This window comes from Elephas maximus, chromosome 15, assembly GCF_024166365.1.
Source record: "Elephas maximus indicus isolate mEleMax1 chromosome 15, mEleMax1 primary haplotype, whole genome shotgun sequence".
NCBI lineage: Eukaryota > Metazoa > Chordata > Mammalia > Proboscidea > Elephantidae > Elephas > Elephas maximus.
The window spans coordinates 75,953,952-75,979,553 of NC_064833.1; the positions used below are offsets into that span (position 1 = coordinate 75,953,952).

The 25,602-nt window shown below is 38.6% G+C and overlaps 2 protein-coding genes across 9 annotated transcripts in view; both read left to right on the forward strand.

Moving 5' to 3' along the window:
• Positions 1-11,714, forward strand: part of VCPIP1 (valosin containing protein interacting protein 1) — a 37,181-nt gene extending 25,467 nt beyond the window's left edge. The window contains exon 3 of the mRNA XM_049853981.1: positions 5,970-11,714. Coding sequence (XP_049709938.1) covers positions 5,970-6,841 — 872 coding nt within the window. The 3' untranslated portion in view covers positions 6,842-11,714. The remainder of the gene's footprint in view (positions 1-5,969) is intronic.
• Positions 11,715-24,453: 12,739 nt separating this feature from the next.
• Positions 24,454-25,602, forward strand: part of MYBL1 (MYB proto-oncogene like 1) — a 52,624-nt gene continuing 51,475 nt past the window's right edge. For 5 of the 8 annotated variants that reach the window (XR_007513297.1, XM_049854143.1, XM_049854146.1 and 2 more), the window contains exon 1: positions 24,454-24,554. Coding sequence is in view for 7 of the 8 variants with exons in the window: in XM_049854143.1 (XP_049710100.1) it covers positions 24,457-24,554 (98 nt within the window). In the remaining variant the exon portion in view is untranslated. Of the gene's footprint in view, positions 24,555-25,068; positions 25,399-25,602 lie in introns of those variants that run through there. The other 3 variants (XM_049854145.1, XM_049854148.1, XM_049854149.1) reach the window with 1 other exon arrangement.

The window sequence follows — 25,602 nt, forward strand, 5'->3', positions numbered from 1 at the left end:
CTTTTTTTCTGGTTGCTTTTGGCTTCCTTTGCTCTTCTTTTCTATTTGTTCAAGTTGTTGGTTTAAGTTCATGATTTTTGAATCATCTTTTTTTAATGTAGGCATTTATTGCTATAAATTTCCCTCTGAGTATTGGTTTTGCTGTGTCCCAAAGGTTTTGATATGTTGTGTTTTCATTTTCTTTTGATTCTAGGCATTTTTAAATTTCACTTTTGATTTCTTGTATGAGCCAGTAATTTTTCAGTACTATATTATTTAGCTTCCACATAATTTTTTTTTTTCCTTATTCAACCTGTTTATTTTTAGTTTCATGCCGTTATGGTCTGAGAAGATGCTTTGTATGATTTCTGTCTTTTTAAATTTGTTGAGACTGGTTTTGTGACCTAGAATATGCTCTTCATGGAAAATGATCCATGTGCACTGGAGAAGAATGTGTATTGTTCTGGTGCTGGGTGGAGTGTTCTGTGTATGTTCGTTAGGTCCAGTTGGCTTATAGTTTTCGGTTCTCAGTGTCTTTAGTTTGACTCTCCAGCCATTCCTTGGAAACCCTATGAAGCAGTTCTACTCTGTCTTACAGGGTTGCTGAGTCGGAATTGACTCCGCGGCAGTGGGTTTGATTTTTCGGTCTATAATTGAAATTGATGTGTTGAAGTCCCCTATGACTATTACGGCGTTGTCTCTCTCTTCGTGTTAGTTAGAATTTGTTTTATGTATTTTGGTGCATTGCTGTTAGGTGCGTATGTATTTGTAATTGTGATGTTTTCTTGTTGATTTGAACCTTTTTTTTAATTATGTAATGTCCTTCTTTATCTCTTGTGACAGATTGATTTAAAGTTTGTTTTACCTGGTACCAGTATGGCCATTCTCTTTTTTGTTTACTGGTTGCATGGAATGTTTTCTCCATTCTTCTATTTTTGGTCTGTGTTCTTATGTCTAAGGTGTGTTTCTTGTAGACAGCAGAAGGATGGATGATGTTTTTTTTTAACATTTCTGCCACTCTCTGCCTTTTGCATGGGACGTTTAGACCATTTACGTTTATTACTGAAAGTGAATTGTTTAACTCATTCATTTTGTTGTTTGTTTTTGAGTGTTTTGTATCTTGTTTGTTATTATACTGATTTTTCTGTTTTTGTTTGTATTTGGATTCTTTCTTGTGATGAGTCTTCCTGTTACTTGCTTCTCTGCTCGTCTCTTAGTGATTTCTTAGTGGTTACCACATATGTTACATTACATGACTTAGAGTAACTACAGCATCTGGCATATGAATAACTGTTAACATACAAACTTAACATAATAAATCTATTCTTGATATGCTCCTCCCTCCCTCATTTCTCTTGGTGTGTCTCCATTAACACCAATATGTAACCTGTATTCGATAGGTTTAGTTTGTGCTTATTTCTTAATGTTCTTTCATTTGGAGTACTCCTTTGAGTAATACTTGCAGAGCTGGTCTGGTAGTGGCAAATTCCCAGAGCTTCTGTTTGTTTGGGAATGTCCTGATTACTTTCTTGTTTTTGAATGACAGCTTTGCTGGGTAAAGTATTCTTGGTTGGCAATTGTTTTGGTTCAGCATGTTGCTCCATTGTCTTCTGGCCTCTAGTGTTTCTTGGAAGAAATCAGCATTGATTCTTATGAAAGACTCTTGGTGTGTTAATTGTGTTTTTCTCTTGTTTTCAAAATTCTTTGGTTTTCAAGATTTTTATTAGGATAATGTTGTGGAGTTGATCTCTGTGTGTCTCTTCTCAGTGGGGTTTGTGTAGCTTCCTTTATTTGCTGGCTTGGTTCTCTGCTCAGGTTTGGGAAATTCTGATTATCTCTTGAAAAATTGTTTCAGTGCCTTTATTGTTGTTGTAGTGCTCTGGGATGCCAATAATTCTGATGTTAGATTTCTTAATTAAATCCCATATTTCTTTGTGGGTTTGTTTGCTTTTCTTTGTTTTTTTCTCTTGTTTCTCTTGAGACTTGATGAGTTCAGTTATTTTGTCTTCCAGTTTAGATATTCTGTCTTCTGCTTGGTTGACTGTATTGCTGGGTGTTTCTCTTGCCTTTTCTAGTTCAGATCTTTTATTCTCCAGTAATTCTCATTGGTTTTTTCATATTTTCACAGTCCTTGTTGAAGCTCTCATTTTGTTCCTCCATTTGCTTCCTGAAAGCCACCTGTTTGTTTTCTGTGTTTTTCACTTTCTTTAAAGATATTTAGCACCATAGTCTGAAAATTACCAATTCTTTGCATTATTCTGGCCTTCATAGGAGAGATTTCCTCTTCTTCATGTTTGCTTTTCAGTGTTTCTTCTTCCCTTGTGGTTTGTGTTTTTTACTAGTTTTTGTTGAACTTGAGCCATTTTGTTATCTTTTCTTTAAAATTTTTATTGTTTATTGTGGGAAGATTTTCCATTTGGGTGCCCTAGTTGGGGAGCGGCCAGTTGTCCAGTTGCCAACAGGAAGGCCAGGGCCTATATGCAGCCACTCCGTGGGAGAAATATGTGACAGACTGCTCTCCCCAAAAGTCACAGGCCTGGGATCCCCAGGAGGCAGCATACCTTATCCCCTAGGTTTCCTGTTAGATAGAACGTCTCAGCTGCAGCAGGACTGGTATCTTCTCCTGTGAAACACTAGATGGCTCTCTTATCCTTAGGTCCCCGCCGCCCCAAGTTGATTTGAGAGATCTGTATATTTGGTCTCAGAGATTCAGTATGCATGTGGGGGGGGGGGGGCGGGGGGTGGGGAGGTGTTCGCTGGATGCCTCAGCTGGTATGCCTGGTGGGGATTGACTTTACTGTGCTGACAGTGAGGGTTCTTTTTTCAGTCTTTCACTGGCACTCCTGCATTGGTATACCCACTACTCATGGTGTCTTGCTGGGGGCTGCCTCCTGCTTGCCTGTCAGTCTGGATCATTCCCCTTGCCCTGTTGCCCTTGCAGCTCTTCCTGGTCTTAGTGCGTGTTAGTTTAGGCCTCAATGAGGTTCATCAATACCTGCATGCAGTGTTAGGGTCTTCTTTCATCCCCTCCACTTGCATGGCCCATGAACTCTCCTGGCCAATTTGTGCTGCCCTAAAAAAAAAAAAAAACTGGCTAGAGCTTCCTCAGTTAAGCTCCCTTCCTGTATTCCCTGCTCCTGTCATTACCTAGTCCCGTCCCAAAATGGCTGCAGTGAGCGCATGCTCCCTATGTTAGCAGGTAGGATCTCTCAGTTTCTGTGCTAGCCGGTTCCTCCTCTCCTCGGCTTCTGGATTCACCCCAGTTCTCCAGTTCCTCAGCTGCTGTTTGAAGTTCTGAGATCCCTGTCTGTGCTTGTTTTTATTCATTGTTCAGTGAGTTAGTTGCTGGGGGAGTAAATGGTAGTGTCTGCTCATTTCGCCATCTTGCTTCACTCCCCCTGCCAAATATGTTTTCCCATTTAATCTCCAACTAATTGTGTGAGGTGAGTAGTAGTATATCCATCATTTTTTACTTAATAGATTGTATTATAATGATCTGTTTATATCTGTCTCCCAGGAATTATATTTTATTTTTGATCCTCAGTCTGTTTTAGTTCCTCATACTTACTGAGGCTCAATAGATTTTATCTATTGAAAGATTTCCCTGGGGGTATCCCTGGCCTTACCATTCAAAATTATCTTCTTTGCTAACTTTGGTTCCTGAACAATAGTTTACAGATGTCTGAGGTAGGGGGATGGTAAAACGTGTACTGATTCCAGCATATGCCCTGAAAGGTATTCTTTAGACCACATCTTTGACTTTAATTTTTGTCAGTTATCTCTGCTGAAAATGTTACACAGGAAGGAGATTCTAGTTGGATTTTTATTAATTTTATTGATATTTTTACTACCATTGAAATTAATGCTTGTTTCTGGGCTACTACTACTGTATTTTATTTATTCATTTGCAGTTTGGTTCTTTTCTCTGGTTATTTGGAATATTTTCAAAGAGGTACGTGTGAACAACTGTAGATTTTTTGGTGGGTGCTGTTCTTTTCATTTTATTTTACTGTGTTAATTATATAAATAATTGGGGTGCTGTTCTTAATAGGCGCCTTGGTGGTACAGTGGTTAAGACCTTGGCTACTAACCAAAAGGTCAGCAGTTTGAATCCACCATCCACTCCTTGGAAACCCCATGGAGGCAATTCCACTCTCTCCTGTAGGTCACTATGAGTCGGAATCGACTCAACGGCCATGGGTTTGGTTTTTTGGTTATTCTTAATATCCCAAATCTGGAGACCACCTAAATGCCCACAGGTCATCCTAGAGTTCATTCACCTACTCCCTCTATAGCACCTACTAAAAATTTTACTGGTTTTTAACAAGTTTGTTTTTGCCTTTGTTTTGCCACATACATACGCATATATACCATATATTATTGAAAGTCTTCAACTTAATTTTTTAAAAGAGAGTGTTTATGATTTTATAAAATTTGAAAACTCTTGCTTTAGCATACTTGGAGTATACTTTGACAAATTTAAAATGTAAGGATATTGGATACTTTAAAACACATAATTTTTTTTTTTTTTTTGTATATCTAAGTTGAAGCAAGTATAAAGTTTTGGAAAACCCAGTGGGGAGAGTAAGCCCCTCGCCTAAAAAATAAAATGAAGTTCTTATCCTTACTATTGAATTAGTTGACCATGAGAAGTACAGTGAAACCTGTGAGAGCTGGAACTCAATGGGACTGCCTTGCTTTTCTGTGTCTCACAAGTTTTTTTCCTTTGAAAGGGTGCATTCTCACTACTATTCTATTGCTTCTTTTAGTGGGAAATATTTAGGTTTTCCTTCTCTGACAGGTTTTTGCCTTACACAGGTTCCAGCTTCTACAGCTTTTACTGTAAATAGCAGTGGGGCCTCTAAAGAGCTCCCGTATCTCAGACTTATTCAGGTGGTTCTAACCCAGCAGAAGCAGCTCTGGTGGTGCAGTGGTTAAGTGCTGGACTAGTAACTTCAAGGTTGGCAGTTCAAACCTACCCAGAGGCTCTGTGGGAGAAAGATGTGGCGATCTGCTCCCGTAAAGATTGCAGCCTAGAAAACCCTATGGGGCAGTTCCACTTCACATGGGGTCACTGTGCCTCAGAATCAACTCAAATGCACAGCAGCAGCAACAGCCAAGCAGAAGAAGGAGCGTCGGTGGCGCAAAGGACTTAGCTGCTCGAACTCACCCAGCAGCTCTGTGGGAGAAAAGACCTGGGGATCTGCTCCCGTAAAGATCATAGCCTAGAAAACCCTGTCCCATGGGGTCACTATGATTTGAAATCAACTCGAGGATGCCTGATAACAGCAGGCCTAGCAGAAGAGAGTAAGAGTAGCAACATGAGATACAAGGATTTCAAGAGACGTTGAGTTGAATAGGGCTTTTTAATTCCTATGACTAAATGATGGTTCTTGGAGTTACACTAAAGTCATAGTGCATTCATTCATCTTAACTTTTCTAGATGTGCCCCGTAACTACTACTTTAACTATGGAATATCTTATTTTGAAAGCTCATTTTTTTTTTTTTAATATTTTGAAAAATATATACCTGTGATGCACTGTGGAAACAGCTTTTATTCTGGCGTTCTGTAATTCATTAGAATTACTTATAATTTTTAGTTCAGTAGTGTGCAAGAAGTTAGGTATATCTTTGCCCATGTAGGTATTGTATTTTTACAAAGTTTATGATTTGAGTTTTAGAAAATGAAATTACATTTTCTTACTGGTTTATATTATGTTTTCCTTATAGCTCAGCTTTTTTTTTTTCAAGCCCCTTTCCCAGCTTTGCTAGTAGTATAATTTTTTTTTTTTTAATAAATCTTATGGGAGGACTATTTTAACATTTGTGGTGATTTTTTTTTTGCATTAAATTCTAGTTAATTCTGATTTAAAAACTGCTACCTGTAAATCATTATTAAAAATTCAGTTTTAACTGTAATTGTTTTCACACTTTTGTTAATACCATAAGTATAATTTTAAAATATTAAATATCTTTTCCCCTTTTTTAGGTATGGCTGATGGCAAGCATTGTACTTTTCCACATCTTCCTGGCAAAACCTTTGTCTATAATGCTTCTGAAGATAGACTGGAGTTATGTGTGGATGCTGCAGGACATTTCCCCATCGGTCCTGATGTTGAAGATTTAGTTAAAGAGGCTGTAAGTCAGGTTCGAGCAGAGGCTACTACAAGAAGTAGGGAATCGAGTCCCTCACATGGGTTACTAAAGTTAGGTAGTGGTGGAGTAGTGAAAAAGAAATCTGAGCAACTGCATAATGTAGCTGCCTTTCAGGGAAAAGGGCATTCTCTAGGAACTGCATCCAGTAACCCACACCTTGATCCAAGAGCTAGGGAAACTCCAGTAGTAAGAAAGCATAGTACAGGGAAAGACTTTAGTAATAGTTCCACTAAAACAGAGCCTTCTGTATTCACAGCTGCTCCTAGTAACAGTGAGCTTATTCGAATAGCTCCTGGAGTAGTGACAATGAGAGACAGCAGGCAGCTTGATCCTGATTTAGTTGAGGCCCAGCGAAAAAAATTGCAGGAGATGGTTTCTTCTATTCAGGCTTCAATGGACAAGCACTTGCGGGATCAAAGTACAGAGCAGTCACTGTCTGATCTTCCTCAAAGGAAAGTAGAAGTTGTGAGTTCTGCTGCCAAGTCTGGGACTCTTCAGACTGGCTTGCCCGAATCTTTTTCTTTAACTGGTGACACTGAAAATTTGAATACAGAAACAACTGATAGCAGTGTGGCAGATGCACTGGGAGCAGCATTTGCCACAAGGTCAAAAGCACAAAAGGGAAATTCCGTGGAGGAGCCTGAAGAGATGGATAGTCAAGATGCTGAGATGACTAACACAGCTGAACCAATGGATCACTCTTGATTTAATTAGAGGCTAATAAGGGCAGAGTGTTTATTGTGAATATGTAATATTTGTTGGCTGGGCCACATAACATAACTTGATTAGCCATTAAAAATCTTGTATGTATATTTCAAAGATTATATCTTGTTATTCAGTGCATGATAGCAAGTGTGTGATTGGCAATAGCTTTTAATATACTGCTGCCCAGACTGGCTCTGAATTATCTATAAATTAGTTATTAGATCTGCTCAGATGCATTTCTTCAGTATATGTGGTTCATTGGATGTTCTTTGTGATTTTAATTCCATGAAAGTCTTAATGTTTCAAACATGAAAATTCTCTTTGCTAAATATGTTTGTTATCTGAAAGGTTAGAACTGGGGAGAAAATGAGATTTTGCTAATGTTGATGTCATCGAGGTAAACTGTCCCACATATTTATTAGAGTGTCAGAAATTTATGTAAAGTTGAAGGTTATTGAACTAAAATGATTTATTAGGCTCTATGGGATCCTGGCATTTCCGTGAACGTAAACACATTCGTAGAGATCTGTATTCTTGATGAAAATATCTTGTGAATAGAGTGTAATGATAAATATTTTGCTTATTTGAGCAAAGTTAGGGAAAAGAAGTCTATTCTACAATGATAAAATCAATGTGATTCAGTTAAGTTGCTGTCTGAGCCAACACAGCCAATTGTGTGCTCTGTTGTTAATATGTTACCATTGTTATTTGAATCCTGACTTGGTCAAGTACCACCTAATTCTTTTGTTTTTTTTAATCTTGCAGAAAAGTTGATTGCACAGTGTGGTAGAAAGTACAAAAATAATGGTAGCAATAGTTAATGATCTCTAATTTTCAGAGTTTGTCAGATTCACAGAGAATTTATAAATAAGAATTTATCTTTATGAATGAGTTACACTGATCTACAATTTTGATCAATGGTGTTTAAGCTTGAATATGCTAAGTGTCTTTGAGCCCCTTTGAACCAAAAATGTTTCCTTTCCTTCTTAGAACGCGTAAGATTTTCTTTATTCGTTGGCTTCACTTGGAGTTGGGATGCAGATTTTGCTGCATCATACCCTGATCAACATGGCATTTGCTTAAATAGTGTATTCATCAAATCTTTCCTGCCAGCTTCCTTGAGAAGCAGCTCTCATGCTTATTCCTTAAAGACAAAGAATGTTTATACTGAGATTGGTATTGCACTATTTTATCCTATTCTACAAATCTGTATTCTGAAATGTACATTTCAATCCATCTATTTCCTCTGTTCACCCAATTAAGTTGAATTTGAATGGATGAAAGACAAAATGTATGTTAATACAATCTCTTATCTAGAGCATTCAAAGCCTGGCCTTCTCTGTTTGCACATGTAACAGATGCAAAACTGTCTTTGCATTCTGAGAAAATGTACATTAGAAAGTATATTATCAGGTGTTTAAAAATCTCTACCTGTTGATCCATAAGGAATATAAGGAATATAGACAGTGCTTTAATTTGCGTTTCCAAATAAGGGAGGTTTTGGTCTTCTTTCTATGAAAGTATCTCTAATTGAATCCACTTATTAAATAACTACTCCATTTAGATTAAGGAAAGAATGGAGAATCTAGGCATTGTGCAGGTGATAACTGAGCAAGATACATATTTGGGCTAATTTTATCACATGCTTTTCTTAAATTACTATGTTCTGTCTCCGTTCTTCTAAATTTACTTTCAGACATCTTTATATCAAAATTGCAGGGAAATTTACAACTTTTATATTGTATACTAGTTTTGCATCAAGTGAGAGATTCAGCTACTGAATAATATTTCCCACTTAGCTAGTAGAGGTGGCTTGTGTGTCTTAAACTAAAAACTACAAGTGTCACTAACCACTATAATTATTTTTTACTTTCTCAGCCACTGAAACATCTTTGCGTTTTTTTTTTTTTTTTTGGTTTAAATGCAGGAATACTGTTTAACAAGCTAATGCACTGCTTCCAGGTAAATGATAATCACCTTTTCTTTAACAAATATTTTCTTCACCTGTGACTTGATATATTAGGTTAATAACTGATATGTATAATCTCATAGCATAAAGCAAAAACTCAAATAAATCTTATCTTCCTCTCTGTTATATTAAGTACTTGCATTTAGTGTAAATTAGAATGCACATGCACAAGTTACAAGATGGGCTTCATCTCTGACAACACGTGAGTAATTCCTCTTGCCACAGCAACGCCATTTAGAAGTCAGGTATTAATATTACAATAATAGCTTGCGTTCCCCCTTGATAAAGAATAAAAGGCTTGATTCTGAGAAATGATCACATTCCTTGAAATTATTTTAAATCAGCCAAAACTTTTGAGAAGTAGGCCAGGTATCATCTTTACAAGGATATTTTGGAAGAGTTTCCTTCTCATCCTTATGCTAACCATAACCAAACACTTTGCTATAGAATGACTATTTTTTTATATTACCATTTATTATGTTACCACGCCTTTGAATCCAAGCTAAAGATCTTAAAACAGTTATTTTTAGCCCTAGAAGTAACATCGTCCCTGTAATTCAGTCCTATGATTAAATACTATTTACAGTGTTTCACTGAAAGTTGAAATAAAATTGTAATGTTTTTTCTTCAGTAATCTGTTTTACAGCTAATCATACCAAGTTTGAGGTGACCCAAAATCCAGGTATAATTGAAGAGGGTGTTTGTCTAGAATACTCAGAATGAGAAACTAGTTGAAATTGAAGAAAACAAGGCACTGCCAAATATTATGAGATAACATACAGTTAGCCCCGATGGTTATATGGGTATTCAGGAACTAGTTAAAGAGCAAGCCTAAAGCTCGTTCCCCACTTCCCCTTTTTACTGTGTTTCAGGTGTTTTATTGGAAAATACTAAAATGGAGATCTGAGAAATTTAGCAAATGCTATTGATTGTGAAATTTGCTTTATATCTTCTGATGATTTTTAGTTTAGTTTTTATAATCAAGGCTACTGTTTGCAGTTGAGGTATCAGTCTGAAAGGCATCTGTGATTCCTAGGCACTGGTCTTTATTGCCATTATTTTTAAGTATCCAACTTAATTGGAGATGAGCAGTGGTTTTTGCATATATGGTCTTTTACCTCAGGGAAGATCACTTACTTGTTACTCATTAGTCATAATGAGTCAGAACTATTGACAGGTTTTTGAGAATTGTACTGACATATGTTAGCTACTAAATGTAAAATTTATAACAGTATTATTTTATGTAGTTACCTACTAATACTGGCTGCTAGGGAACAGTTCTCTAAAAATTTAAACCTTACTAATAACTAAGATTTAGGTATTAATGAAATAAACTTGTATAAAGTAGCTTCTGTCATTAGATATACTTCAGCTGGTTAATATATTGACAGTATCATAAAACATCTATTTCAAAATATCAACACAGTTTTGTCTTTATTTTCAACAGTAATTTTAATTGGCCCATACTACGGAGCAGATTTTGAGGTTTTCATGGTTCTCAAAGCAAGATTTCCATTTTAAGATTTTCATTTAAGCCTTTGCAAAATTGGATTAAACTCCATTCATCTTAATATGCATTTAAAATGACCTTTTATAACATTAGTAAGCCAGATACGTATATTATGTAAGATGGGGTGGATACATCCTACATTTCAAGGCTCTCATACAATTTTAACAAAATTATACAACCTCAAGACTGTTCACAGTTAATTATATAAGAAACTACTTTTTCAAACCAGAACTCTTCATTTGTAAACAGGGCATAGTTGAAAGTATACTTAGGAAATAAAATAACAAAGGGGAGCTGTATTACCAATGTAAGATTTATAGGGGTAATTGCAAGTTCTGCCATTCTTGATAATTCTTTGAGATGCTAAGTGTTTCAATTCATATTTAATGATACTTAAATCGTGGAAATTTTAACATTTGTTTCAAATATTAGAAATTATAAAAATTGTGAATTATTGAAGAAAATGCCATTACTTGTATATCTGACATTTAATTTTTTTAATTATGGAGTCTACATGCCTTTGTAGTATAATATTAACACAATGATTATCCTCTTGTAAACGAAAAGGAAAAACTAGTAAAAAAGTTTTAGTTGATGTTATCTGCTTGTGAGTATCAATTACTTAGTATTTGAAATTTTAAGGTACTGCATACTTTTCTTTAGAATGCAGAAGCCCCTTCCTGAGCCTTTATGCCTGTGGTGGAGCAATAAAAGACTGAAAAAGTTAACAGTATTTTCAGGTTTATTTGACTTTAAGAATCAGTGCCAAGAAATGAAAAGCATACTTTTTCGAGGGAAATGCTATTCAGTATGTGTTAAAGTAAGTGGTAATAGTATGAATATTTAGAAAAAAATAAATAGCAAGTGCTTTAACTGCTCAGTAAAAATAAAATGGCATAGATGTTACATCATTTCTGAGGCACTGGCTGTTACCCATTTTCTGATTTGTGATTGCTGTATATATTACATTCGGATGATAAAATCATTGGTAATAGTGTGTAGTGTTCTATAGCACACTTCACGGTACAGTATTTGAAGTTTTATATCAATAATAAAATAAGTTACGTAATACACATGATTCTCCCCCCCCAAACTTCCCTACGTTAGCTTTTTAAAGCAATTTTTGTTATTCTTTAGTTTCCATGGGATTATACCTTAATATTACAATGCATGCAAATTGGTTACATTTTATAAAAGAATAGTGTAATAAAGATTTTTCAGAATTTCCTTAAGTGGGATATCATACATACAGGGATAGTAATTTCTCTGCCTAATACAGATTTCAATGCTAGATGAAATGAACCCAATTAGAAAAGAGTAAGCAAAAATTCTTTAGACATACTACATATTTGGGTCATGTGGCACTTACTGAATAAAAACAAATGAAACAAAGACATGTTCTAGTAGAGTCTTAATTGGTTTTGTGCTGGTTTTTGAAAATTAGTGCTTAGAAATGAGGAAAAGAAGGAAAGTATAGAAAATAGTACTGAATCACATTTGTACAGCTTAGTGATCAAAACTTGACATATTTACTTTTTTAAGATTTAGTATAAATGTCCATGTTATTTAGAGTAGATCATTTAACTTAGTAGTTGGAGCATAGGCTCAGAGGCCAGGCTTCCTAGGTTCGAGTCCTGGCACACCACTTACTGTGGTGCTTGTGGACCTGTCTGTGTTGCAGTTTCCTCTCAAGGAGGTTAATAATGACATCTCCTCCCAGGGTTGCTGTGAGAATTAAATGAGTTAACACATACCGGGTGATACGAACAATCTCTGACACATGGTAAATACTCAAATGTTTGCTATTAATATAGTTATTCATATATCAAAGTAATTCAGTATAATTCACTTGCCATTTATGTGGGAACAATCCTCACATATAGGGGACACATTATTTAAATGATTCATCACAACTAAAATTTTATTTCTGGTATGTAATTAATGGACTAAAAGCTGGATGGTTATAAGTTCAAATATTTATGCAAGGACTTTATGAGCATGTGGAACACAGACTCTGGAGAACTAACAGTCTGTGCTCTGTGACTAACTTTTCTGTGGCCCAAGGCAAGTCATAGAGCCTTTCAGGACCTCCATTTTTGATCACAAAAATCGTGGGTCTGAAGTCAGTGATAGGTAGTGTTCCTTTGATCTGTAACCTTGTGCTTCTACAATTGTTACCCTCCTCTTCCGCTGACCATGCCATTGTGGTCTCATTCACTGAGGGCGTAGTGTTGATGGGACAGGTGACATGGATGTGAGGCCCAAGTAAACTAAACATAATGGCCATGCATGCCACATGTCACTTACCATCAAGATAGTCTAGAGCTATCAAAAGCTCTCTGGTGAATAAAATAAGATAAACATCCTACTCGATGGCAATGGCTCTTATGGCTACAGTTCAGCGTGGATTTTATTTTTATTGACTGGCTCTTTCAGACTCCAGTAACTACAGTTCTGACTGCGTAATTGATTGTTTCTAGTCATTAAAAAATGTATATAGAAAAATTGAAGTAAGTCTTAAATTCATTTTCTAAACTGTATGTATCTGGTATACCAAATTGAAAAAATTTACAGGCTCTTCAAACTTGTACTCTTCCCTCCATTTGTCATACCTCATAATTCCTTATCTAAAAAACAGATAAATTGTGTGAGAATCTGCGGTAGGGGTGGGAGGTTATTCTTGCCTGTCAATTCTCTGTATAGACAAGGAAACATGTATAGCATGAGGTTTAAATGTAAAGTAATGACATTTTTATATTTGATTTATCGTCTTATTTGGTTTGGTTGCGTATCAGGGAAGTTCAGGTTAACAATGAAAAAACCACTGGCTTCAGATGATGGGGAAGGCTGAGAGTAGCTATATTTAGTGATCCCTTTCCCTATGTCCAGGGAGTATGCTAAACACATAACGTGCAATAATTTAGCCCTCAAAACAACTCTTTGTGGTTGGGTACCATTAATGTCTTCATCTTTCAGGGAACAGGTTCAGATAGTTTAGGCAGTTTACCCAAAGTGCCATAATTGGTGACAGAGCTATTTAGACCCAGATGTTTATGACTCCATAGCTCTTGTTCTTAACCTCAATGCTATATTCGTAATTTAGCAAAGGAATAAAATTTAGTGGTCATGTCTTTACAGACATCTATTGCTGATCGTTTTCAGGTATACTGCTTTGAATTGATTTTAAGATATAGTTTTTAGTTGGTGTGGAGTCTATTGTGACTCATGGTGACCTTATGTGACCCCCATATGTACAGAGCAGAACTGCTCCAAAGGGATTTCAAGGCTGTGTAACCTTGTGGAAGCAGATTGTCAGACCTGTCTTCTAGGCTGTCTCCTGAGGCGCCTCTGGGTGGATTCGAACTGCCACCTTTGACCTAGTAGTGGAGCATTTAATCATTTGTGCCACCCAGGGACTCCTTTAAAATATAGCCAAACTATGGAATGTTTAGCATTTCTACAACAAATCTGTTGCTGTTGAGTCAGTTCCAACTGAGCAAGCCTATAGGTCAGAGTAGAACTGCCCCTAGAGTTTCCAAGGAGCGGCTGGTGGATTTGAACTGCCGACCTTTTGGTTAGCAGCCGAGCTCTTAACCAGTGCTCCACCAGGGTTTCTAAGATAAAGCACCAGGCTTTAATTTCACTTTCTGTTAATTTCCCTTCTGAGCTCCAAGCCTCTGCCCTATCTTCTTCCTTCGTTCACTTTGTTTTCTTGCTTCCACCAAATTTGGAAGTGCTGTAAGGAAGGGTTTCTGAATTTCTTAGATGACTAATCTGGGTAAATTTGAGAATCACTGATCTAGGTAAAAGTCTAGCTATCTCATTTCAAGAACCCAGAATAATTATTGTTACTTACTAAACTTGTCTACTGGTTTGGGAAGAAGGTTTTCTAAAGGCGATGTTTCTCAAAGTACAGTTTATGAGCATGTATCTTAACTACCTGGAAAACTTACGGAATCAGGATTGGGGAGAGGACTCAAGTATTTGCCTTTAAAAAAGCTATTTTTCTCCATACTTGAAAGCACACTAAAGATTAAGAACTACTGCATAAGGGATTTTTGTTTTTTTAACCTTCTGTTGATTTTAAGTATTCTCTCAAAGCTGTTCCAAGCTATTACTACTGAACTAGGAAAAACCTGGGCTGTGTCATTTCTGTAAGTTTGCCACCTCTGTATATTATCTTTAAGGAGACCTGGGGGTGTAGTGATAAAGTGATTGACTGCTAACTGAAAGGTTGGAGGCTTGAAAGGACTAACAGCTCTGCAGGTGAAAGATGTGGTGGTCTGCTTCCTAGAGATTTACAGCCTCAGAAACCTATGGGGTTGTTACGAGTCTGAATCGACGACAGTGGGTATTGAGGTATATTATCCTTATGCTAAATACTTTTATAAGTACTACATAAAGCAAGGGATAGATATTTGCAATACTATCTGTTAATACTGAGTAACATTTTTCTTAAGAATTAAATGTTTTTTGTTTGGCTGTAGCTAAGAAATGACTAGCTGTTATTTAAAAAAACCGAGAACAGAGCTACAAGGTGGACAATTGTAAATTCAGCAGTGTTGCAGAACTATTTCACATGAATAAGAAGGAACACAACTTTTTAAGTACCCTTAATTAGTGATTTTTGTAATCGAAAGACAGCCTTTTTTTTTTTTAATTTCTAAAACAAATGCTCTTTATGGTAGCCAAATTACCATTTGAACTTCTAGTTAGAAATAAAGCAAGGTGAATTCTCACTAAAAGAAAGTTTATTTAACCCGCCTTAAAATTTTTAGCAGTATTTAGTTTTACTGTTAGATCTTTACGGTCAGCATGTGGGAGAAAGATGTGACAGTCTGCTTCTGTGAAAATTTACAGCCTGGGAAACCTTATAAAGCAGTTCTGCTCTGTCCTATAGGGTCGCTGTGAGTCAGAATCGATTTGATGGCAATGGGAATCGACTCAATGGCAATGGGTTATGGGGAAAAAAGCATTTTAAATAGCTGCTTTTGTTCCTTGAAAGTAAATATAGATTGTCATTTATTTTACATTCTAGTATTCTTTTGGGGTAGAATCTGTCACCTGCAACTTCTCCTTATTTGTACTGCAATCTCCTTGCTTTGAAAATATATATTCATTCAGTTACTTGAGGGGCAACCGTGTGCCAGGTACTTTTCTAACTGTAAGGAAAAACAAATGATGAGAATAATACGTATTTTCTGCTTTTACTTATGCTTGTATTTTTAGTGAGGGAGAGAAAGGCATTTAAACAAGCAATTAAGTGCAGATATATGGGAGATGCTGGGTAGAGTGGGTCTACACTGCAGGAGGAATTAAGCCGACCTGCTAATGGTCAGGGAAGGCTTCCTGAGAGGTAATGTATTAGCTGAGACCTGAAGAATCAATTAAAAAAAAAATTGCTGTCAAGTTGATTCTAACTCATAGTGACCCTATAGGACAGTAGAATGCCCCATACGGTTTCCAAGGAACACCTGGTGGATTTGAACTGCCGACCTTTTGATTAGCAGCTGTGGCTCTCAGCCACTACACCACCAGGGTTTCCAATAGGATGCTTAAAAATCAAATTAGTAAGATGTGACACCTCCAAAAATATTTTACTTCCTAGACCAGTCCATCAAGCAAAATTCAGTAAGATGCTTATGTTTATCACTATATTATTTTTAAATAATATTTTATTGTTTTTGGTGAAAGTTTACACAGCAAATTAGGTTCCCATTTAACAAATTCTATGCACATTTTTCAGTGACATTGGTTACATTTTTTACAGCGTGTCAGCATTCTCATTATTTCCATTCTGGTTCTGTTTCCATTAATCTAGCTTCCCTCCCAACCCCCCCTTACCTTCTCATCTTTGCTTTAGGGTAAATGTTGACCGTTTGGCCTCATATAGTTGATTTTTTTTCTTTTTTTAAAGAGCATAGTACTCTGGAGTGATGTTTATGAACTAATCTGTTACTTAACTGAAAGGTGATCTCTGGGAGTGGTTTCAGTTCCAGGTTTAAAGGGTGTCTCAGGCGACAGTCTCTGGGGTTCCTTTGGTCTCTACTGGTCCAGTTAAGTCTGGCCTTTTTTTAAAGAATTTTAGTTTGGTCTACATTTTTCTCCCATTCTGTCCAGGACCATCTATTGTGTCCCTGGTCCTAATAGTTGGTAGTGGTAGCCCGGCACCATATGTTTCTTCTGGTCTCAGGATAGATGAGGCTGTGGTTTGTGTGGGCTCTTAGTCCTGTAGATTAGTTTGTTCTTTGAGTTCTTGCTCTTTTGCTCCAGATGAGTAAAAAAAAAAAAAAAAAACCCAGATGAATACATACCAATAATTGTATCTTACGTGGCTGCTTACAAGCTTTTAAGTGTTTGTCACACTTTAGACCCTACATCCTTCCTCTGAAGGAGTAGTGGCACACAGTTGAATGGATAAAAATGAGAAAGTTTGTGAAAATAAGATTCCTAGGGAAAAGGGAAGTTGTGGCAGGAAATGAGATTCTGCATTTAGTGTCTAGAACCAGCTTCATATACAAGCTTCTCCTTTGAAATGAAAACACGCCTCTGCTACTGAATGTGATCAGTGCAAATTAGATGCATGGATGTATCACAGAACAGTAAAGCAAAATCAAATTCGGAGTAGAAAAAAAAATTTAGAAAGCCCTCAATTATTCTGATTTCTTTCAGTATTACCAGAATTATAGAAAGATTAAATTCCATTTTTTTCCTCTAGTTTCTCATTGCCCTGAATCAGTATTTGCTGCCTTCTGTTTCCAACATAATAAGTGTCTAGTAACCAAATGTTTATCTTAAGTTGTACTTACAATATTGCTTTTAAACTTAAGATTATCATTATGTGATTTTTTTTATGGCAAGTGATTTGGCTATTATAGTAAACTTTGTTGTTGTTAGGTGCTATTGAGTCAGTTCTGACTCATAGCAACCCTAGGTACAACAGAACGAAACACTGGCCAGCCCTGCACCATCCTCATAATCGCTATGTTTGAGCCCATTGTTGCAGACAAGTGTGTCAGTTCATCTTGTTGAGGGTCTTCCTCTTTTCCTCTGACACTCTGCCAAATATGATGTCCTTCTCCAGGGACTGGTCCCTCCTGATAACACGTCCAAAGTATGTGAGATGAAGTCTCGCCATCCTCACTTCTAAGGAGCATTCTGGCTGTACTTCTTCCAAGTCAGATTTGTTTGTCTTCTGGCAGTGTATGGTATACTCAGTATTCTTTGCCAACAGCATAATTCAAAGGCGTCAATTCTTGGTCTTCCTTATTCGTTGTCCAGCTTTCGCATGCATATGAGCAACTGAAAATACCGTGACTTGGGTCGGATACACCTTAGTCTTCAAAGTGACATCTTTGCTTTTTAACACTTTAAAAGGGGTCTTTTGCAGCAAATTTGCCCAGTGCAGTATGGTGTTTATGATAGCACTGTAAACTTTATAATGCTACTTAATTTTTGGTACAGTGTGATTATTAGAAAAATTAAGTATCTGAAAAATAATCTGTAACAGTTCTTACTGAAATAGGGCCCTTTTTCCCTTTTAAAAACTATTCTCAAAGCAATATATGTACATGGTTAAAAACAGTTCAAAACTATATAAAGGTACCCAGCTTTCCCCATCCCATTTTCAACTGTTTCTTTTTTGGTGGTTATGTACATAACCTACATAAAGTTAGTTACACACCCTCAACAAGATGCTTATAGGTCTGATCTCTTAATATTACCAACTTTAGGCAGTATTTGTTGATTCTCCCATTATCAAAGATGAGTTCCCTTGCCCTTTTTAGCTTATTTTTATAACTTTAAATAATATACTTAAATCTCTATTAATTGAGCCATCAATTTTAGACATTATCTCTTGGCTTCCCAGTATGTACAATGAGAAAATTATCATCTGCTTTCTAATTGATTCATTTGAATTATGGTGTTGGCAGAGAATACTGAATATGCCATGGACTGCCAGAAGAACAAACAAATCTGCCTTGGAAGTCCAAAACCAAACCAAACCCATTGTCATTGAGTTGATTCTGACTCATAGTGACCCTATAGGACAGAGCAGAAATGCCCCATATGGTTTCCAAGGAGCGGCTGGTAAATTTGAACTGTTGACCTTTTGGTTAGCAGCCAAACTCTTTTAACTACTGCACCACCAGGGCTACATGTCTCGGAAGAAGTACAGCCAGAATGCTCCTTAAAAGCAAGGATGGTGAGACTTCATCTCATGTACTTTGGACATGTTATCAAGAGGAACCACTCACAGGAGAAAGACATCATGCTTGGTAAAGTATTGGGTCAGCGAAAAAGAGGAGAGCCCGCAAGGAGATGGGTTGACAAGGTGGCTGCAACAATGGGCAGAAGCGTTAACGACTGTGAGGATGGCACAGGACTAGGCAATGTTTCGTTCTGTTGTAGGTGGGGTTGCTATGAGTCAGAACCTACTCAATGGCTCCTGACAATGACAACAACATGCTTTCTAATAGTCCTCATCTTCCCATTCTATTTCCTAACTTTTACCAGTTGTACCGTTATTTTTACATTTTCAAGGTTTTTATGGGATTCAAAAACCATAATTGCTTTTTTAGAAAAAAAAATCTATAGTTTGATTAATAAATAGCTGAGGTCAAAATGAGAAGGTCTTTTTTTGTGTGAGACACCAATATGTCACACTAGAAGCTGTCCCAAGGAAGATACGGTACTTCAATTTCTTTAGCAAACAGTTCTCTGGTTTTTAACCAAAACAAAACAAAACACAACACGTTGTTATCGAGTTGATTGTGGCTCATAGTGACCCTATAGGACACAGCAGAACCGCCCATGGGGTTTCCAAGGCTATAAGTCTTTACAGAAGCAGACTGCCATTATCTTTCTCCCACAGAGCAGCTGATGAATTCGAACCACCAAGTTTTCGTTTAGCAGCCCAGCGCTTTAATCACTGCACCACCAAAGCTTCTTCCTCTGGTTATTAGCTGGGTATAAATGCATCAGCAATTGTTCCATAAGAGGAAAGTAAGAATAGATTATAGGGGAGATCAGTTAGTACAGCTGTTCTATATGTGGTTTGTCTTCCTGTTTTATGTCCCACTGTTCCCTCTTGCTCACTGTACCTTCTGCTTCCTCATTTGGAGCTTCCAGATCCCACTGGAAAATTCAGGTCCCACTTCTGTATCCTTCTGTGTATAGTTTCTGGGCCGTGGGCACCTTATGCTGTTTTATACATCAGTATGCTCCTAATTTCTCTCTTCCAGAAATACATTAATACAGGTCCATTGATGTTCCTTCTGTTCCACCTATAGCTATTTTGGGTTCATTCCCCTTTCTGCATTTGTAATAACATGAGTTTGGGATGGAGAATAAACCCATTAACCCATTGCTGTTGAGTTGATTCTGACTCACGGTGACCCTATAGGACAGAGTAGAACTGCCCCATATGGTTTCCAAGGAGCACCAGGTGGATTTGAACTGCCAGCCTTTTGGTTAGCAGCAGTAGTTCTTAACCCCTACACCACCAGGTATGGAGAATAGGTAATCACATATGCTCAATCCACCATCTTGAACCAAAAGCCCAGGACTTAAATTTGTAATGAAATTACACAGGGTAATTTCAGGACTTGTTGTCTCCTCTAGGTGGCGCCATCATTTTGTAAACTGAAGACATTTTAACTTCAAAGGAAGCGTAGTGTTTTTGCTTTTTGCCGAAGAAGCAAGGCTAAAAAATATAAGCAAAAACCATTCTTTATCTTTCATTCATTCACTGAATGTGTAAAAACAAAGGACAAATTAAATAGGGAGATGACATTCAAAGAATGGACTATAGGCCTGTCCTTTAGAGATACTGATATGGCTACTACTGAGAGAGACAGTCCTCCTTGGCCCTCTTGCAGTCCTACACACATCTTGCTGGGTGTGCCAAGATTCCAAGACCCTGACCACTCTTTTGCCCAGGATATTTCTCAGGATTATTTTTGCAGCTGGTAAACTTGAGAGATGAGGTAGCATCTCCTTGTTGCGAAAGAACAGCAAGCCCGCTTGCTGCTTGCTATAAAAGCAGTAGATTCTCCATGCTCAGTGTTTTCTAAGCTGTAGCACAAACCCACTGTGTACACAGCATGTGTATGGCCCATCACATTACCCCATGAATGAGGGATCCTCATGTATATTAGTGTAATAGGAAGGATTTAGGCACACAGCATAGGGGATCCCTCATTCTTAGATGAAAAGAAATACTGTTTAGTATTAATCTTATCACTCAGTTCAGTTTAACAAAGTTATTGAACACCTACTCAATTGACATTGGTACTATAGAGATAAATGAACTCATAGTCTGTTAGGTTAAGAGAATGAATAAGAGAAGAACAGATTATACTGAAATGTGATAAATGCATCAGCAGAGATATATTCCAGGAACAGAGGTAGAAGATAATGATTAATGGAATCTTTAGGGAGTGGTAGAGGGAGGATTTAGGGAGGTTTTCCAGAGAGGGTAACATCTGAGTTGGGTCTTGATGAGTAAACAGAAATTTTACAGACAAAGAAGAGCATACTTGACAGAGGATAAATATGTGCAAAAGCACAGAGGCATGGAAAGCATGATGTGTACAAAAAATTCAAGTATATTACATGAATTGACCAAGATCACATAGAAAGTTTCAGCTGTCCTGATTCTTGATCAGGTGTTTATTCTGTTGCATTATATAGTTGTAAACTCTTGTATAAGTATTTGAAGTTACTTGTTACTTTATCCTTTATGTTTGTTGTCAAAAGCAGTTCCAGGTGTAGCACCTCAACCCATTACCAGTAAAAATCATCATTCTGGCTTCTAAATTACTATCATATTTCTCAAATAAGTTAATTTTTATAGGTACAACTAGCTAAGAGATGGTTAACTTAGGAAAATAATAGCAGAGTCACATTTGAACCTAGATCTCTAAACTGAGACCCAGTACCAACTTAAAACAAAAATTGCACATGAAAATGCACTTAAAAATAAGGTGCAGGTAAATAAGTGACATACTCATAATTACTCTAATACCTGTAAAGTATTATGCCTTAGATTAACTAGAACCTCCTCCTCTCCTAAGCATCTTGAGTTCAGATCTTTCTACTAGGCTATCTCATTTCCAATTTTATATTCTAGTAATACTAAACCACTTTAGCCTTAGTTTCCTCATCTGTAAGATGGGAATTCTATTAGTAACATAGATGAGATAATGTATGTTCAATACTTAACATAGTGCAACTTAGTGTGTAGCTGCTTATCAGATAATAGTTTTTATGAGGCTGGGTGATAGGTGTAGGACCAAATCATCAAGTTACCTTATTGTCATATTAAGGACTTTATCCTGTAGGCAATGGGAAGCCAATGAAAGCTATGTTTTGTTTTAATATGACAGCTTAATATTGAGCTATAGTTCACATACCATACAGTTCACCCATTTCAAGTGTACAACTCAATGGTTTTTAGTATATTCACAGTTGTGCAACAATCACAATTAATTTTAGAACATTTTCATCACCCCCAAAAGAAACCCATAACCATTAGCAATCACTCCTATTTCCTCCCAACCCTTCCCCTCAGTTCTAGGTAACCACTACTCTGTTTGCTTTTAAAAGCTGGGCAGAAAAAAACAGATTTATGTTTTAAAAGATCCTTCAGGTGGCCGTATGGAGGATGTATTGGACTGGACAAAACTAGAGGCTGGAAAATCAGTTAAAAGACTTCCTGTAGCTGAGTGAGAGATGAGAGCTTGCACTGGCAGTAGGGATGGAGAGGAGAGGCTAATGGAAAGAGAATAAATAAAAAGGTGAATCCTGTTCTTACAAAGAGGTTGAATTTTGGGATTTTAGCTCTTGCAGGTGGAGAGAGATCTAGTTCAGGAGGGAGGTTGGGGCTGGAAGTAAAGATCTGCTGAATCCTGTGCTTACAGGATATGATTGAAACCACAGGAGTGGGTGAGATTCCTTAGGACAGTGTGAAGTGAGAACAGAGCTAAAAACTGAATACTGAATACTGGGGAATGCCAACCTTGAAGGAGCAGGCAGAGCTGGGGGCTTGCAAAGTGGTTTGAGGGATGTATAGAATGGACATCATGGAGGTGATGTCACAGAAACTGAGATGAAGTTTCAATTAAAAGGCAGTAATCGAGTCAAATGCAGTAGAAAGGGCAGGTAAGATGAGGATTTATTTCTTCAAGTGTCCATTGGATTTAACAGGGTTTTTTTTTTTTTGCTTCTATTCAGTTATTAACATAAAATGTCTTTCAAAGGCTATGTACATCCTTATGACTTTTGCTTGATATTGCTTTCCAAAAGGATTATATCAGTTTTCAGTAACACCCCCACCGAGAAATTATTAAAATCTTTTTCGCATGGTTTAGAACAATTTAGTATTTACAAAGTGTTATTTCAAATCTATTTTAATTTTTTTTTTGCCAACTTGTGACCATGAATATTTAAGTGCTTGCTTATTTTTGCCCTTTTTCATTCATTCATTCTACAGATACAGTATTTTATTGAGCAAAATCTTGCTGTGTCACTATTCCAGGGGCTGTGTGGATCTAGCAGGGAATAAAACAGACAAAAAAAAAAAAAAAATCCCCGTATGAGAATGGTTGATACAACTCTATTAAAAGCACAATCTTTTAGGCACTTTTCAGACTAGTATAAGCAAACTTTTTGAGTATCTGGCCTTTGACTGGGGGAGGATGAGAAGAGGGACAGCTGTCTGAAAGATGACCATGGTGCATTTTTCTTGGGAAGCAATTTACTTAGAGATGTGGAGTATGAAAGTGAATTAGTAAAGCAGTTTTTAATGTTTTTATAATAAAAACATGAATATATTTATCATGGAATAGAATGCAAAATTTTACATGAGTTTTTAAAGATAGATTTCAAAGAAGTTTTCAACACTTGCTCCCAGACACTTCCTCCCCCTCCTGCTCCCCTTAGTATTCAATCCTCTCTACCTTGAGGGCAGGTACTTCACTGGACAAACTTGAGAAGCATTAACTATCCAAAACCAGCCTGGTTTATGATAGAGTATGTAAATTCAAATGACTTACCACTTTAGTTCCACACTTTGTCTTTAGTTTTATGACTAATTTATTTTGCCATGTTCTATCTTCCCGAGGAAAATTTTTTTCCTGCCTGTAAAATGAGAGGGATTTATTTTACTGTCAAAATTTCAAACGCCTGCCTTCAAGTTCTAAAAATTTATTTTGTGTAAAACTGACTATATCCTAAAATACGGCAGAAGCTCTGCTGTTAGAATATAAATGACGGAGTAGTGTATGACTAGGAATAAATAAGAAAACACTGACTCCAAATGACATTGCTTTCTAAATTAGGTGTTTTTGTTTTGTTTTTTAAAGTGGACCACCAACACAGGAATGATTTACAAGAAAAGCTTCTTTACCTTCCCAGAACCCCTACCTTGAGAAAAAGGAACTATAAGAAGGCAGGTGTTTTGACAGTAACTTGCATGCAAGCTCCTCTTAATTCACATTTGCACCTGCATCTCCGATTTGCAAAAGATGACGCGTGAAATGTCAAAATAGCAAAATGCCAGTTAATGTTACAATATTAATATGTGGTTCAGTGCTCTATGCAGTAGAGCATGTTGCCTTGCAAATTTGGATCCTTGGCCATTTCTGATCGTTAATATAGTTAATCTACTTGATTTGAGCAATTCGTAGCTACTGAACTTGGAACCTCTGCTAGAAGTTTCTCTAATGCAGCTCCTTTCCCTCTGTCTCTTGCGGAAGGACGGTCACTTGTTGACTACCGTACTCATCAGGCAAAGCTACTCTGAATCTGGGCGAGATTCCCAGCGCACTGCTGTCTCCCTGCATGTTCCTCCCGGTCTAGGGCTCCTCCACGATGCACACCGAATAACTCCTGTACAGCGGGGTTGGAGATTAAGCACTTTAAAGACCAGCCGCAGATGAATTACTTCCCTTTCCCGTTCTAAACACGTTTCCTGATGAAAACCTTTTTTCACCTGTCCCACTCCTGCCATGTTGGGGGGAAAAAATAGGTGAAATTCGGTTTCCTGCCACAATCTTCGCCACTCCCGTAACTATGATGTCTGGGCAAAGACAGCTTAAATGTTTGCTTAAAAAATAACGGCCGCGTAGGTTTATGGTCAGATTCATCTCAAGTCTGAAGACTTCACCTCCTATTGAGCTGGGATACACCCAAGGAGGGAAGAACGGAGACGGAGAAGCGGCTGCAAAGAGGTACACCGGCCCACCCGCGGGGCCGCCCGCCCGGGCAGTTGGCGGCGGCTGGGGCTGACGCGCCCCGGCTTCCGACTCAGCCCTCGGCGAGCGCAGGAACTCGCTTTCCCAGCGGGCCGCGCGCGGCCCTCGAGGGCCCGCCCCCTCGCGTTGCTGCGCTGGGCGCGCTCCGGTTCCTGTCACAGCGCGGCCCGCGCGCCCCTCGCGGCCCCACCCCCAGCTCCCGGCTCCTGCCCCGACTCCCGCGAGTTCCAGTCCCAGTTTCCAGCTCCCCTCCCCGCCCTCAGTCGCGCGCGCTCTCCCCGCCCCACCCTTCCCCCTCCCCCCGGCTGCGGCCGCCACAGCCAATGAGGTTCGGGGCCGCGTGCGCAGATTCAAACGGCGGCTCTTGAGGGAGGCTGGGCGCGAGATTCGGCGGTGCGGACAAAACCCTGCAGGAGGCTGCGAGCCCTGCAGAGCTGCTCGCTGCGGGGCGGGGCGGGGCGGGGGTCGTCGCCCTCTGCGGAGCCGCGCTGGGACTACAGCGAGGAGGCTGAAGGGCGGCGGAGGGACAGGCAGAGGGCGAGAGCGCGCCTCCTGATATGTCGGGGCATCCCTGACCGGGCAGGGCTGGGCTAGGAGCGGGGCTGCGGGTCCGGGCGGGTCGCGGTCCGCCCTTCTGTCCCTCCGTCCTGCCCTGCGGGGACGTGCGTTCCGCGCTCGGCAGCTCCGGGGAGGGTGCGAGGGAAGTTAGCGGGAAGGTCGGGGAGAAGGAGCATTCGCCTGAGGCTGGAGGAGGCTGAACTGCGTCTCCGCCCAGCCCGCGCCTATGCGGTACTTGAAGGATGGCGAAGAGGTCGCGCAGGTGGGTGACATCCCCTTTGCCCAGGCCTGGCGGCGCCATCTGGCTTAGATTCCCTCTCCCGTCCCCCCGTCCCTCCCCGGGCTCTCCCCAGCCGGGGTAGAGTTTGCCTGCCCGTTGCCCCACAGCCGCTGCGGCCCCTCTGTGGGGAGGCCCCCGCGGCGTGTGGAGAGTTGGGGACCACTGTGATTAAAACACAGAAATGGA